Here is a 16,539-nt window from a genome sequence, read left to right on the forward strand (position 1 = left end):
TATCTACTAAAATAGTGGATAGCGTTTTTGTCGCGCGCTGATTGGCTACTCAAACCCCGAATATTTAACAATTATTCGCCGAAGGCGAAGTGATTATTGTTGAATAATCCCCGAGACGAAGTCGAGGGGATTATTCAACAATAATCACTGAGCCTGAGGTGAATAATTGTTTTAGTATAATTTTTAGAGGTGATCATCAAGAACTTAAAAAAATAACGATAGCAAACAAGAAAACAGCAAACACAAGTGTTCGCTTGCATACGGTGTAAACCAGTTTAAATCATCGATTGCAATCAGAATATATTTAGTTAAAGCAATAAAACGGAACAAAACAAACACAGTGAGAAAGATAGACGTCCGGTACCTTTGTATGATTGTGGATGACTTCTAAGCGAATGTGCGAATCCTCTAAAAATGAGTAGCTCCGGTGAGAAGAGAACCAAATAATGTTTGCTCAATCGATCTAACTGAGTTTCTCATCGATCACCAAAACCGCCGTGTTTACGATCATTTCTAATGCCTTGAGAACCATCTCTTGAAAATATTTTCGGTCCAACAAAAGCCTTGGTAGTTAATTTGAAAAATTTCCAATGTTCAAAATATCCAGGACTTGGACTGGTTTCTTTCAAATCAAAGAAATTTTCATTCAGTAAAAGCGGCCATGTTTACTTCCCTGGGTGTCAAAGGTGGCGTGGCTAAGTAACCAAGCCTTTAAAGCTATAATCACCTCGCGCGGGGTGATTATAGCCTCATAAGCCGAACTTCTCGACCAATCAAAATGCTTCAATTCTTATAATCACCTCTGAAATTATACTAACTTTTGTTATTCACCTCCGAGCAACTCGCGCGAAAATTGTAATCTTGACAGAAATAAACTAGTCAAAAATCATCCTTTGGGGCTATATTATCTCACTGTTTTAGTTTATACTAAAACAACTATTTACCTCAGTGTCGGTAGTTAGTGGTGGATATTTTCCGAGCCGCGAAGCAGCAAGGTAATATCCACCACTAGGCACCTCCACGTCGGTGAATAGTTGTTAAATACCACTTATATGCCCCACCAGACACATAAACATGAACTGTTTTAGCAACTGTAAAGGAGCTGGCAGTAAGGCCGTCTTCCACTCCTTACCAAAATCTCTCAGGATAGAAGAGCTTACTTCTGAACAGAGAAATGAACTGCACCATAATTTAGCAAAATGGGAATTTTTTCTATATGAAAATGATGTATAAAAATGTGCGCGCAACGTCCGCCAATTTTTTTCTCTTTTCACTCTTTTTTGCTATTGTAAATAAGCTAACCTGGAACTGTGATTTTTTTTACTGTGACAGTAACTGTACATAACATTCTTTGTATTTGTTACATCAAATGAACACGTATAGACCAAATAAAGTAATGAGAAAAAAAATTTGTTGTACATTCTCACGCTCACTTGCAGAGAACAAGAATCTTTCCAATTAGCAACAAAGTTGTAACAGCTGCAGTGTAATGAGACCTTCATTGAGCTACTGTGCTCAGCCCATAACGGGAAGCTATTGGTGATGTTATACCTTGAAAGTTTTTGAAGATCGCCGATATAATTTCAGAAAAGAACATTTGTAGGTTTGAGGATCACTCATCTGTAACGTATTCAATGTTAAATTACAGCAACCATACCAAAGACAAAATTAATACCACTATTCACCTACTTACAGGGAAAAACGTATCATCATCATCAGCAGCAGCAGCAGCATCATCATCATCATCATCATCATCATCATCATCGTCGTCGTCGTCGTCGTCGTCGTCATCATCATCATCATTACCATCACTGAAGTCGTCATTATTATCATCTTTATTTCAGTCGTCGTCATCATCATTCTATCATCGTCATCATTATCACACCTTCCCGCCACCACCACCATCGCCGTCGTCGTCACAGCCCGCCGCCGTCACCTTCACCATCGTCAACATCGCCATATTAACTGAATGGTTAAAAGTGTTATTATAATACTCATTTACTCATAATTATATACTCAGTCAACCTCAGCTCTGTTAGGACAAAACGGCCAACATACAGTTTTCTCGGGAAAGTTCTACAGAAGCATAAACGCATACGCGGCAATGTCGAGTGGTATTAATGCTAAAAACTTCCACTGTCCTATATACCTTTTGGCTCTGTCGCTTTTGCAGGACAACCTTTTCCGAAACGATTGTATATCGGAATACAATGATGAATAGCAACGGAAATATTAGAACTCGCATCGACCTCGATGGGTAAGCGTGACACACCGTTATGGCTCGATTTGACAACCTCGGTTTCGTTAAGCTCTTGTCATGTGTGTAAACGTTTCCTTTGAAAGTAGATTTTGTAAGAAGAGCCACCACTCAGCCAGTTCAGGTACCAAGCTCAGTTTAGTTTTGACTGATAGAAACGATCTGTGTTTAAGAATTTAATTTTACCGCTAAAAAAAGGTATAACCTAATTTTCATCAAGTACCGGGATAAAGTGTACCGGGATCAAGTACAGGGATAAGCGCAAGCCCTTGGATATGGCGCTATAGAAATGCTCTGTTATTATTATAACCGAGATGGCAAGGCGAAATACAAAATAAATAACGTACAAAAAGTAAGCGTCCTGCCTTCAGTAACGCCCTCCACTGTTCAGCGGTTTCAAAACCGAATTGACGCCCGACCATTGCGGTATTCGAACAATAGAGTTGATGAGGAGGCTTTAGTTTTTATTCTGCCTTTGCCTAACCTCAGTGAATTTCTGGCAGCGAGGTACAGCAAACATGCAACTCAAGCAGTATCTCTGGCCTGAGGCTAGCTGCGTGCAAGGTGCGCCTAGGGTTATTGCGGGGAAGGTAATTTTCCTTGCCTCTTGCCACGCGCTCTTATCATATGCTTTATGCACATCACGTACTCCACATCACGTGCCAAATTGACACATGAAGCATGCGTAGCTATAGTGATATTTACTCTTTAATAACATTTACTTGTGCACACGTGCACGTATCCCTCACAACACAAGGCAGACTTTAGATTGGTAGCCCCAGTGGGTACTCAACAGAATTTTAATTTGTACGGGAAGGCCCCACCCGGACGCCTAAACCCTTACCCTATTACATACCGCTTCTGACAGAAAATGTAACCCAGCTTTCATAGAATAAAGTACCCCTTTTATACAACTAAAGGAGAAATACTGCATCCCTTTTCTAAAATTTTCTCTCGAGTAACTCTAGACTTTCTCAAAGTCGTTCACTTCTCATTTCACGTTTGGCAGTAGTTCCCGGCGCTCACTCTTGCGCATTGCGTACTGTTTCGTGTGAGCTCGACTTGTAGAGTAGTAACTCCTTTTATACCTGATCCTCTCTAGCTTTACTTAGCCGTTAGAGGCGTCTGTTTGATATAGTTTGATATGTCTTTCCAAATGCCTTAATGGCAGTTCTTCTGCCATTTTTAAATTCAACCTCGTAAAATCCCTACCTTTTTATTTTCTTCCAGCTTGAAAAAGGTACCCTTTTCGGAAGGAGCCTCCACACAAAATTCAGGAGTACAGTCAACTCTCTCTAAGACGGACACCGTCGGGATCGGCACCAACTGTCCGTCTTAGAGAGGTGTGCGCCTTACAGAGAGTCGAGGTAACGTGACACCAGACATTTTGAGAAGATAAAGCTAAACGGCTATGCACAACGAATACACGTCTGTTTTGAGTCGCGTACGTTAGCAAAACCTATAAAGTGGAACAAAAATAATATCAGAAATTCGACTTGTTTGTTCATTACAAACGGTAATACTGTAAGTAGAAAACTACCTCTTTGGTGCCATTACTGCCATATACTTAAGCAGAGAAGTAATACGTTAAAGCGGATTGTTTTTGGTAAGTTTGGTATTCTACACTGAGGCGCTGACCTACTATGCTATATGTTGAAACCAAGTTTCGAAGTATTATTCACTAAAAAAATAACTTTTTGTGCGTGTCCGTTGTCAGTCTTGGAGAGGTGTCCGTCTTACAGAGAGTTTTGTTACAGTAAAATGACTGAAAAACGGCAGGGACCATCAACAGGTGTCCGTCTTATAGGGGTCATGAATGGTCCCTCAAAATGTCGCAGTGCTCGCAATGCTCGCAAATGAATTTTGGGGTGGTGCTCGCACAATTTTAGTGGGTGCTCGTTTGCTCGTGCTCGCACAATTTTACAAGTGCTCGCATGCTCGGTTTTTAGTGAAGGTAGGTTTTTGAAAAGTGCTCGTTGCTCGCAAGGCTAATTTTTGTCAATGCTCTTGCTCGCAAAAAAAACGCTGTGCTCGCATGCTCGCAAATGCTCGCAAAGACCATTTGATACCCCTTCTTATGGAGGTGTCCGTCTTATAGAGGTGTCCGTTGAGAGTTAACTGTACCCCTCCCCCTCCTGATTAGCAGTCACAAAAAGAAAATTAAAAGAAATTTAAAGAAACACTTGTTATGTTCCCCTCAGGTGAGACACCTCAAACTGCTTGTTGCTATTTTTATCCATCTATCTCGATTGTTTTTTTCAGGAGTTAATAGTTTCTTTAATCTTCTTGTGTAGGATATCGTGAACGTGACTAAGAAACACGTACAAACACCGTGTGAAGTGCCTTGGGTGTCAAATGCAAATAGAGACCCGATAAGGGCGGGGGTTAATTTGAATTTGAATGAAATTTTAAGAGGTTTAAAAAAGAGTTAGTAGAGCAACTTTCTTGTGTTTTTTTTGGGTTTTTGTAGAAGAAAGAAAATTATTTTTGGAGCACCTCCAGACAGTTGACCCCCACGCAAGAGCACCACAAGTTGACAGAGGACTGTTTTGGTATCCATCTACTAATTTTTAAGTTCAAACTCTAAATTTTAAAACTACATAAATCTTTAATATTTCTTTTTTTTTTCTCAAAATTTTACAACTCCTGTAATTTGGGAAAAAAACTATTTCCTCCAAAGAATCGCCCAATTAAATGACCCAAAAATTTACAAAACTTCGCAAAACATAGATTTATGAGATGGGCAGACTGAGTTTTTGAATTGCTTGAAATGTGAACGAGATATTGCCAGCAAACTCATGTTAAGCAGTGCAAAAATGGCATTCATTCGTGTACTCCCGCCTTAAATACTAGACTGTCTAAAATCTCGAAATGTTAACTCGGTCTTGCTACTTTTGTAGTTACGCCGGCGATCCAATTCTGTAAATTTGGGATTTGTCTTTCATGATAATCATTGAGTAATAACGCAGACCTGCAATCTATGCATGAAGTAAAAGAGAAAAGCATTGATCCATTGCGCAGAAGTAGTCGCTCTGGGGGATTCTAAAGATAAAGAATGAGGAAATAAGGGTCAAAAGGGTCCATCTGGCTTATTGCGAAACATTTGACGTGTTGTTTATCATCAAAGCTACTTATATCGATCCTTGGAGCCACTAAGCGTGAAACGTGAGTCCTTAAAATGGCAGTGAAAGCAATTTGTTTCATCAGTTCTTCATTCTTGTTTACCAAAAAAATCGAGGAAATTCAGACCTACGTAGATTGCGAATCTGACAATTCGGCGTTTACCTGGCCAAACGTTATAATTGCATTTGGAGGAACCGTGAACGACCGACCGCGACAGCGGGATTTGTTTTGACCAAAAAAGGCCAAAATCATTTTCAGACCTATTCCAATTACATTCAATACTCGCCTTACGGACAGAATAGTTGAACTCCCGGCGAGTTTAGAATTTCTGAAAATTAAACTCTCGTTGACTATACGGACTTCCTGTATTTCAGACACCAAATGATGGTGGTCCCGAAGGTTTCCGTTTTAGTGATATTGACTTTAATTGCATTTGGAGAAATCCTGAACGACTGCGACAGGGATTTGTTCAGACCAGAAAGGCCAAAATCATATACAGACCTATTCCGATTAAAACGGTCAAACTACAAACCATACCCTACATAACCTCCTACGCTCCCACAAAGACGCTCTTGCGGGAGTTGTCACGCACCCTACATAACATAAGCAAGTTTCCTCTGAAACACTGGGCGTCTGTGAGTGTTGGTCCAGTTATTTCTGACGCAGTTAAAATGTGGGGGCAGACATTTCCTATTTCCAGGATTTCCTTACTGCTGCAGAAAATAGTCCAGAGGTCGACAAGTGCGTCCGTTTGCGTTGGCAGTCAACGAAACGCGAGGATATCCAGTTGAACTGGTCGATGACATCCGTGGGTAACCTGTACTCAGCGGATCAGGGGGATTGTTTTATACCCCGTTATTTCGAACCGTCAGGGATAGTTCGTAGCGGGAGGAATAGCCGAAGTAAATGAGTGAAGGGCAACCAGGGATTAGTTTTAGTTCGTACGGGGAGATAACCGAGGTCGAATTAGCGGGGTTCAACTGTATTTACGTGAGTTGAGATATTTTTAAATACAAGGATGCTCGTTGTCTCGCTAAGGGGGTAAATATGGGATTTTGGTCTCACTTCAAAGGGTGTACAGGTCAGAATGCTTAAAATTTTAGGTCTCGAAAAGGGCTGCACGTCTGAACTGAAAAAAAAAAAAACAAAACAAAGCAAAAAAAAAAAAAAAAAAAAACACACACCCCCCCCCCCCCCCCCCCCCAGTACTGCGAATCCGAAGTTTCAGGGCTATGTTTCTTGACTTCAAACATTGATCTTCTATGAGCTTGCTCAGCCACTAGGATTGTTACTAACATTGTTTTGACTGTTTTGCTTTCTGATGTATTCCGCTTTCACTAGCGTTGTTATATTGTACTTATTTTTGCAAAGAGGGATGTAGAATGAGCGTGTAAATGCGTGAGTGTGGAATGTGTGTGGAATGTGAGTGTCATTCTGCAATCGACTTTATATATGCTTGTAACGGTCGTTTGAGTTCAGTTCGAATAAATTGTACTTGTTGGTTGGAGTTCTGCTCTCGAAATCGTCCGTTCCCTTCAGGTGGGCCATCTCAAACTGCTTGTTGCTATTTTTATCCATCTATCTCGATTAATTAATTAATTTTGTCTTCAGAAGTATAGTCAGGGACGGCGGAGCAGTTTTCCAGGTGGGCGGGCTGACTAGTGACTTTAAGTGGGGGGGGGGGGGGGGGGGGCTTAAGAGACTTTTCTCTTAGTTAGTAAGTCTTTATTTTTTTCGGAAAAAGTGGCGGGGCTAAAGCCCCCCCCCCCCACCCAGCCCCCCCGGCTCCGCCGTCCCTGATTAGTAGTTTCTTTAATCTCCTTGTTCACTCGAACGAAATCGTGAACGTGATTAAGAAACACTTGTAATCATCGTGCAAAGTGCCGAGGGTGTCGAATGCAAATGAGGACCCGATTAAGGTGGGGGGGGGGGGGTGGGGGTAAATGTGAATTTGAATGAAATTTTTAGAGGTTTAAAGAATAGGTAGAAGAAACAAGAAAATTATTTTTGGAACGGCACCAGACAGTTGACCCCCCACGCAAGAGCACTCCAGATTGTCAAGGGACTGTTTTGGTTGCAAGTTACTATTTTTTATTACTTCAATCTTTAAATTCCTTTTTTTTTTATCTATTTTTTATTATTATTATTAATGCTTACAACAATACAATACACACAAGGAAGAAAAAAAAATTACAATGTAATAAAGAAAAGAAACAAAACGAAACGATGTATTACAAATCTCTACACTACTTAGCCATAGGAAAATAATGAGCACAAGAACGATAAAGGGGCAGGAAAAAGAGGACGAAATCAATATGGTGGCAGAAATTAAAAATGCAGGGTTGTTAATGGCATTGCCAAGGCAAGTGGGGGTAGAAAGTGGAATGTCAGGGGATACAAGAGTTTTCTTTGGTTATTTGACCTTTTTTAAATGAATTTTTTCAAAAGTTTTTTATCTAAATTGTACAATTCCTTTGAGGAAAACTATTTCCTTCAAAGAATCGCCCTAGATCACCTAAAAATTTGCAAAACACCGCAAAACAGATTTATGAGATGAGCGGAGGGTTTTTGCATTGCTTAAAGTGTGACGGAAATATTGCCAAAAATGGCATCCATAGGCTGTCTAAAATCTCAAAAGTTACGTTTCTGTTCTGTTTTTCATGATAATCACAGAGTAATATTAAACGCAGACCTGTAATACATGCAAGAAGTAAAAGAGCTGAAGCATTAATCCATTGCGCTTTGGGGGATTCCAAGAATAAAGAATGAGAAAAAAAAATTCCAAAGGGGCCATCTGGTGGTTATTGCGAAACATTCGACGTAAAATCATCAAAGCTTCTTATATCGTTCCTTGGAGCCACTTAGCGTGAAACACGAGTCCTTAAAATGACATTGTTGGCAATCCGCCTCATCAATTCTTGTTTGTTGACAATTGAATTCGAGGAAATTCAGAATTAGAAGTGAATCTGACACTAAACTTAGCGTAACGTACACCCCATTATTACGGACAGGAGTTGGGATCCTGGCGAATAAGTATTTCTGAAAATATCTCGCGCTACTACGAACTTGCTCTATTGCGGACAACCGCAAATTCTAACCCCAAATGTGTCCGTTATAGTGATAGTTGACCATAATTGCATTTGGAGAAACCGTGAACGACTGCGACAAGGATTTGTTCAGACCAGAAAGGCCAAAATCATATACAGACCTATTTCGATTAAAGCGGTCAAACTAAAACCATACCCCACATAACCTCCTACACTCCCAAAGACGCTATAATGCGGGAGTTGTCACGCACCCTTCATACTATAGACAAATTTCCTTTGAAACACTAGGCGTCAATGAGTGTTGGTCCAGTTATTTCTGACGCAGTTAAAATCTGAGGGCAGAAGTTTCCTATTTCCAGGATTTCCTTGCTGCTGCAGAAAATAGTCCAGAGGTCGACAAGTGCGTCCGTTTGCGTATAAAGCAGTCAAACGCAAAGCAATTCAAGGATTTCCAGTTGAACTGGTTGATGACATCCGTGGGTAACCTGTACTCAGCGGATCAGGGGAATTGTCTTGTGCTCTTATTTACGTGAGCTGAGATATTTTTAAATACAAGGATGCTCGTTGTCTCGCTAAGGGGGTGAATTTGGGATTTTTGTCTCACTTCAAAGGGTTGCTGAAGGGTGTTCAGGTCAGAACGTTAATAGTTTTAGGTCTCGAAAAAGGGCTGCACGTCTGAAGTGAAAACAAAACAAAACAACTAACAAACGTTAAGAAAAATCAAACAAATCAGTAAACAAATAAAAAGCACTGTCATACTGCGTTTGCGGTCTAGGCTGAACTGGCATCAAAAAGGGTATTTTTAGCGATCAAAAAAGCTTGAGCCATGCTCTGGGATCCCCCTCCCCCCCCCCCCCCTTGGATATATAGCGGTTCTCTTCGTTACATAATGTCTTATATTCTTCCATCTGCCTTAATCGCTGAGAAGTCTTACTGTCACTCGCCTGTGTCGCTGTAGACGCAAACTTACTGCCTGCCTGCCTGCCTGAAAGTCAGAGGATAACGTTTAGCCGCATAAGGTTGACTAGAAAAAAGCAAATTTTGCAAAATTATGCAGAAAGGGAACCTTTGACTTGAACGGCCGGTTATCCTTTCCTTACTGACAGCTGACAAACCGCCAAAATTTAAACAAGCCAGAAGTAAATGACTCATTAATTGACGTACACCTAAATTTTATACACCACTCCATAACCATGCCAGACCTAACCAAATTTATTCCTCTACGACGAATGTAAGCAATTTTCGCGCGCACTGGCTTTGACTTGGTCTTACAAGAGTGCAAACTTACAGTCACACCCTCACACAGAAAAACGTACAATACATTTCTTGTCATATTTTTACCAACGCGGTTGTAACCCTTGACAGATCGAGAAATAAAAAAAGGCAGAAAAAAAAAAAGAAAATAAATTTCTCGCGATCTTTCAGTCCACACTGATTACATTTACTTAAATACAATTTTTTTGGTTTGCCCTTTGTCGCATCGGATTATAAAAAGAAACCTCTGGAGTAGCCTCAACTGTTCGAAAAGCTTCCAGAACGTGACGAAAAGAATGCGTTTGTTCTTTGTACTGCTCTGCGTCACGGCTGGGTTGACCAATCAGGTGACACGACACGACTCCGACTTCTGCGCGCATCAGTAGACGTTGTTCCTGTTTTGTGTTTCTTCGTTCTGATCTTGGCGGCAGATAAACGCAGACGCAAGCAGACGAAGGTAAATCCCAAAATGTCTTTATTTGTATAAGTTTCGAATTCTTTGCCGTTCAGTGATAAAGTTGGCGCAATCGTCCAAAGTCCGCCTTAAATGGTAAAACATGAGATTTTGCCATGTGCCTCGAAGCGCCTCGTAGCGACTCGAAGCAAAAATTGACAGCTTTGGGGAACTGGTAAACTGAAACGATATTCGAACTGCTTTGAATGTTTTGTTTGTTTGTTCGTATTTTTGGTGTGAAATGCTCAAAAAGTTCTATAATATCGAGTTATGTTTCACGCACAGCATTGTGAACTGGATAACATATTTTTTATTCCTAAATGGTAAGCTCGTAGATAACGTACGCACGAGTTACGTAAGCCCTGCTTCTAGGACCAAATACTTTTACTTCAAAAGCGATCTATTTTTGTAAAATTTTCTTCGCTTTGCACTAATTATATGTTTCACTTTACGTTTGTGAAGAATATATTGGAAAAATGCACTAGTTTTTTGATATATTATAAAATAATTGGGAAAGAGATTGTGATCTCATGCAAAGATAATCATTATAAAATTGTTCGTAATTTCTCAATGTATCGAGGCGCAAAATCAAGGGAAAATATTTACATGATGGCAAACGTAAACGAATAATTCAGTTTCTACTTAAGACAAGCACAGTCAGTTAGCAAAATCGAAGCAATGAAAATTTTCATTTTTATAAGCGGAAGTTGTCGGTTACCGCACGCTATAAATCTTGGTAATCAGGTGATACACTTTCCATACCCATACTATACGGTTTCCGGGCCTTCAAAAACTGAAGCACTTCTCGAAATAATGAATTGTCTTGTGCTTTCTTTTCTTTAGTAGCTACTTCCTTAGGATCGATAGAAGTAAGTTGCTATTGTAAGATTCTTCGCTATGCTGGCAACTGACGCAAAATTTTGCCCCTCGGTCACGAGTCGACCCCTTTTCAGCGTTAGGAACATACCATGCTGGTTTCGTTCCTCGCGGAAACTCTGAGCTTGCGTAACGTGAGCGCGTACACGCGCGAACAGCACGTTTTCCTTGCGTACCGGGAGTAAAGGCAATTTCTTATTTCGAATCGTTTCGATGCTTTAGAGTTGCGTTTAACTTGGGTCTAAACCGTGTCTAAAGCAGAGATTGAAAGACGTGCTCCGAATAAAGAACACTCAAACAGCTGTAACATGTGTCAAAGCGGCGGCTTCGTTGAAACAAATCATTTCTTGTCATAACGTATTTTAAAAATCCGAGTTCAAGGCACTGAAACCAAAAGATCTCATGTGTTAGTTAATTTGGTCAGTTTATGTTTTGAAGCAGTTTCTAGGAAGTCTATTTATCTTGCATGATGTGTTGCGTGCGTCTGCAGTGACGCTTGAGAAATCATGCAAGTCAAACCTTTAGGGAGGGGAGAGTGAGGCAAAATGTTGAAAATTTCCTGTAAACAGCGACGCTCTTAGCTGGGTAAATTCCGATGGAAGTTTGGTTCGGAAAGGTTTTTCAAAATGTATTCTTTGTTATTTTTAGTATGTTTTGGCCTGAAATGGGTTTTCAAGGCGGCTAGGAGCGGAATTATTGCTATGGTAAAAATTATGTTTGTCACCTCCCGAAAGGAAGATGTAAGAAATGTCAATAGGGTATGACGTCAGCTGAATTGTCCAATCGAGTGGACGCGACTAGAACTGATCAGAAGAAAGGATGTTTTAGCAGTATTTATATCACTGATGAAAATCCGCCCTTAACTTCCTCTTCGTAGAGACGCAGAGTTGAGTGCTTCGCATATGGCGTTTTACTGGTGTTAATAGAAGGAATATTCTTCACTACTGCAATTATTTACTGCCAAGTTTACCTCAAGTCAAAATGGCGGACAACGATATCGTCGAAGAACTTGCTGTTGAGCATGGGAAGCGAACGCTTGTGGCGGGCGCTATCGAACGAATTCGACTGTTATTTCATGTGCTCGTCCACTTCAGTTCGCCTGAAGAGAGTGCTGTTAAAAGTGGCATTCAGTGGCTAGCTTTAAAGGGAGAGAAGGAGACGGTTGCTAAAGCGAAGGTATGTAGAAATATGCTTGTGTTGTTTGATAGCGCTTTGAGAATAGAATTCCTGAGTGAAAATTTCCATTCGTCGCTTTTGAATTCAAAGAGCAGGTCACAAAAAACTTCCGTGTTCCTGATTAAGCGATACTGGCTTATAAATGAACACAGTTCTTTCTCGTTTTTAACTTCAACTTATAATGTTAGAGCTTATAAACTTAGTTAGCAAGCAAGGAAGTATTTCGCTGCGAAATAGTTGAGTATTTAGCAGTGAACTTGCTAAATGTTTCATTAGTAGACACGGTGTGTGTTATATTGTTCTCGACTCCTCGGTAGAGGAAAGCGCTTGTTGTTCAGCATGTAAATGCAAAGCTTAATGACTTTTCATTGCGAAAACGAATTTGTCTTTTATTCTAGTTGCATTTATGTACATGACGGGATAATATTGCTTTACAAAGGTGCTAAAATTTGCAAAAGAATTTCCGCTGTACTGTAAAGCTAAAAGCTAAAGCTCGTCTTCCTTTCTTTCCAGGAATACATCAAGTCGCTTTGTAATCCAGAGTTGGAAATCTCTGTTCCCTTCAGCGAACAGTTTTACAATGTGCTTTTCAAAGTACGAGATGATCTTGAAAGGACGACCAGCGCTGTGGTTAAATTTCCTACACGGAACAAATGTTCTCTGCAAGGGAGCGCTGTGGCGGTAACGATGGCGCAGTCGTCTATTGAAGATAAACTTTCATCGTCTCCACCTCGACTGACGAGTGAACCGCCGAGTATCGAGCCACAATTGAGAGAATTTGCAATAAAACTGGGCTATTCCAATCAAGTTATTGACCAGGCTGTCCAAAAACTAGGAACGAATGTTACTCAGAACACGCTGTTGAACGAACTGCTCAAAACTACAGCATCGCTGCCCTATCAGATATCCGCTTCAACAACTCCTCAGCCAAAACCCGCTCCAGCAATAGCACAGTATCCTCCGAGAAGAGATGTTATTGCAAGAGGAGCCCCGAACACACCACCATCACATATGTTGAGAACTGGCTATGAAAACCCTGCTGACAAGATAATCATGAGAGGCCCTATGCATGGTGGTCAGTCAGGCTGGGAGAGAGACATTATCGCAAGGGGTGCTTCAGCTGCTATGCCTAGACCGAGTTATGACATGCCCGGTGATGTCCAAGTACCACGAGGTACTAAAAGAGTTCTTGAGCGCCCTGCTGATGTTATTCCAAAGGGCTCATCATCTTCCGTCCAGCCTCTTATGCATCGCCAGCCTTACAGCAGCCAGGCATCATCCATGTATGATAACCACAGAGAAGCTGGTAGCAGTGGTATGAGCGCAAGTGATAGACTGGACGAACAAGAACAACAAATGTACCAGCAAATTCTTGGTGCAAAAAAGGTTGCAGGGAATTCGTCTTCAAACTTGAGGCCAGTTGTCATTGATGGGAGCAATGTTGCAATGAGGTAAGCTATAAACATTCTGTTGTGTGATACATTAGCATAGATATCTTAACACCCAGCTTTATTGTTCAAAATTCAAGGATACATGAATGCCTTACTGAAAAATCATATGAAAACTGCTTTGAAAACTTTGCCCAAGTTAAAAAAAAAAGAAGGAAAAAATGCATTGAAATCAGATAGTTTTGTTTTGGTGAAATGTGATCCTGTAACAGGAAGTTTATTTGAATATACTTGAGCATGAGCAATAGAGTGAAAGCTTAAACAGGGTCAAATAAGTCATTTGAATTCCTTTGGTTGAGTAACTTCCTTTATCAGTTGAGCAACATCCTTTTTACAATGTCGAAAACATATTGCTTTCGAACGTCACCATTATTATCTTTCCAATTTCATTTTTACATGCAAGTCTTTTAGGTGTGATTTATAAGGGTAGTTAACTATTTTTTTTTTGTGATGAAGGTCGTGAGATTAAAGTATGTCCGTCAAATATTATTAAACACAAAAGAGTTCCTGTTTTCAGTGTGTTTCAACACAGACTTATTGTTATTCTACACCAGCACTCAGATGCCATAAATAGCTAAAACATCCTTTTCCTTTGCGTGCTTGGCTGAACGAGATGATTGACTTACAAAATCACAGACCAGATGGTTCTAGAAAAAAAAAAAAAAAAAAACATGGAAATTATTTTCAAATGTAATTATTACTTCATAAATTTACATTTTATGGTTTAAGCAGTTGATTATTTTTGTTTTGTTTCCTTACTCAAGCAATTTTTTTTTCTATATTTTTACAGTCATGGGCGACAAGATGTTTATTCATGTAAAGGCATACAGTTGTGTGTGGATTGGTTTAGAGCAAAAGGACACAAGGAAATCACAGTGTTTGTACCATCATGGCGTAAGGAGGCATCCCGTCCAGAGAAGCCCATCACAGATCAGGAAATTCTATACAACTTAGAGCGTGACGGAATCCTGGTTTTTACTCCTTCGAGGAAAGTGAATGGAAGAAGGATTGTCTGTTACGATGATCGTTTCATCATAAAACTAGCAGCAGAGACAGAGGGTGTTGTTTTGTCAAATGATAATTACAGAGACTTGATAAACGAAAATCCAAAGTGGAGAGAGACAATCGAGCAGCGATTACTCATGTACTCTTTTGTTGGGGACAAGTTTATGGTCCCCGATGATCCACTTGGCAAACATGGACCTAGTCTTGATGACTTTCTTCGGAAGGGTTCTGCAACCCACCCGAGAATTTGTCCGTACTTGAAGAAGTGCACTTATGGTTTAAAGTGCAGGTTCTATCACCCTGAAAGAGATCAAGAAGCCATGAACTTGAAACTTGAGAGACTGGTTGGCATATTTGGGGAATCTGTGCCTGAAGCAGCTATGCGAAAGGCAATTAACGATAACCCTAGTGCTAATGTCACTATATTAGCCAATATTTTATGTGACATGGGAAATGGACCTGGTAAACACTGAACTGTAAAAGACACTGAACTGTACATGTATATCTAATCCTGTTCTCATGTTATGTCTACCGGTAATTTACAGGTGTTCTTGTTTGAAAAGGTATTGGATGAATTTAAGCTATTCAGCCAGTGAAATAAGCATTCCTTTTTTTTTTTATCAGCACAGCCGCTAGATGGATTTGTAGTGTGATGTGTCTTTGCCATGAAGTCTTTAAAATTTCTTAGGTTGTTTGTTTATTGATTTTATTTTAGGATAAATATTGAAGTCACATCTCCTGAAATGTTTTTTTCCTTTTTGTTTTGTGCAAGTTACATTGTACATTTATACAGTGCATTGATGAGTTTGAATTAGTGTCACTGAGTTAACACTACAATCAGAACAGGCAAGCATAGATGCTTTTTTCACTGGCTGAAAACCAATTACAGTATAATGTACAAAGCTTGAGCATTAAATTTATCTGATGCCAGCTTTAATTGACACTGCGATGAAGCAGAGTGATTGCTTTGTCTATGTGGCTAGTATTGTTGGAAATGACTACATCTCGTCAATTTGCCCATCTTGGGTAGAAAGTGACAGATTTGTTTGTAACCCCCCTAGTGTATATACCAGTTCTGGCATCGCTCGTCATATTGTTTCCACTCTTGACTCAGCAATGGCTGTAGAGAATTGACAAGTGCGTAACACTGGTAAACCGAATAAAGAACAGTATGGCAAGCGATGCTTTGAAACACAAGGTATAATTTAAAGTTACTCTCTGTGAGAGCGAACAGTGAAAATCATGTGATCCCTATGTGGTCATTTAAAGAAAATGTTAATTTGAAAATAATAAAAAAATACCAAAAAATACAAACATAATGTACAAGAAAACAATGACAAAACAGTTGTAAAATGGAAAGAAAAAAATTAGATCCACTTTGTGGAATGGCAATACATTGTTGAAGACAATTTTTGTATAAAACAGTTTAGCTAAAATGTATAGCTGAAAAGAATGGGCAGCTTTGGAACTTTAGCTGCATCTTATTTGAAAATTTGGAAATGATATAAATAGCCTGTTTGAAGATTTTTTGCCTTTATATATGTGTAGTTGTTGAGATTAGGAGAAAACAGAACATTTTAGTTTGTTGTTCTGGCATCTTAATTTGTGACTACGTTTCTATTTCTAAGTTGGTTACATGTACATGTACTGCTTATAAATGGTAAGCTGCAAATACTGTGAGCATATTAAATGTAGAGTAGCAAATAAGAAGTAGTTGCTATTCTTTCAAAACAAACAAAAAAATGTTATTATATCTGTGTATTATTTTGTTAAGACTCCACGTCAAAATAAAAATAAAAAACAGAAAAGAAAACTGTTTCAGTGGTGTTATGAATAGCTTTTTCAGTTATCAGGGCCGTACCTAAACTTAAAACAAACCAGTTGCCCCTGCCAGGAAAA

The 16,539-nt window shown here is 39.7% G+C and overlaps 1 protein-coding gene across 1 annotated transcript; it reads left to right on the top strand.

Annotated features, from left to right (window-relative positions):
• The first annotated feature begins 10,039 nt into the window (after positions 1 to 10,039).
• Positions 10,040 to 16,453, top strand: LOC144666789 (protein KHNYN-like). The gene is made up of 4 exons (XM_078528179.1): positions 10,040 to 10,138; positions 11,889 to 12,187; positions 12,701 to 13,638; positions 14,426 to 16,453. The coding sequence occupies exons 2-4, from the start codon at positions 11,993 to 11,995 to the stop codon at positions 15,111 to 15,113; spliced, it is 1,821 nt and encodes a 606-aa protein (XP_078384305.1). The 5' UTR covers positions 10,040 to 10,138; positions 11,889 to 11,992; the 3' UTR covers positions 15,114 to 16,453.
• Positions 16,454 to 16,539: the final 86 nt, after the last annotated feature.

Source organism: Oculina patagonica, chromosome 9, assembly GCF_052425735.1.
Source record: "Oculina patagonica isolate OP01 chromosome 9, crgOcupat, whole genome shotgun sequence".
Taxonomy (NCBI): Eukaryota; Metazoa; Cnidaria; class Anthozoa; order Scleractinia; family Oculinidae; genus Oculina; species Oculina patagonica.

Coding starts and splice junctions, on each gene's coding strand:
- LOC144666789 (XM_078528179.1), top strand. CDS start 11,993: ATGGCGGACAACGATATCGTCGAAGAACTTGCTGTTGAGCATGGGAAG. Junction 12,188..12,700: donor AGACGGTTGCTAAAGCGAAG/GTATGTAGAAAT, acceptor CTTTCTTTCCAG/GAATACATCAAGTCGCTTTG. Junction 13,639..14,425: donor GGGAGCAATGTTGCAATGAG/GTAAGCTATAAA, acceptor ATATTTTTACAG/TCATGGGCGACAAGATGTTT.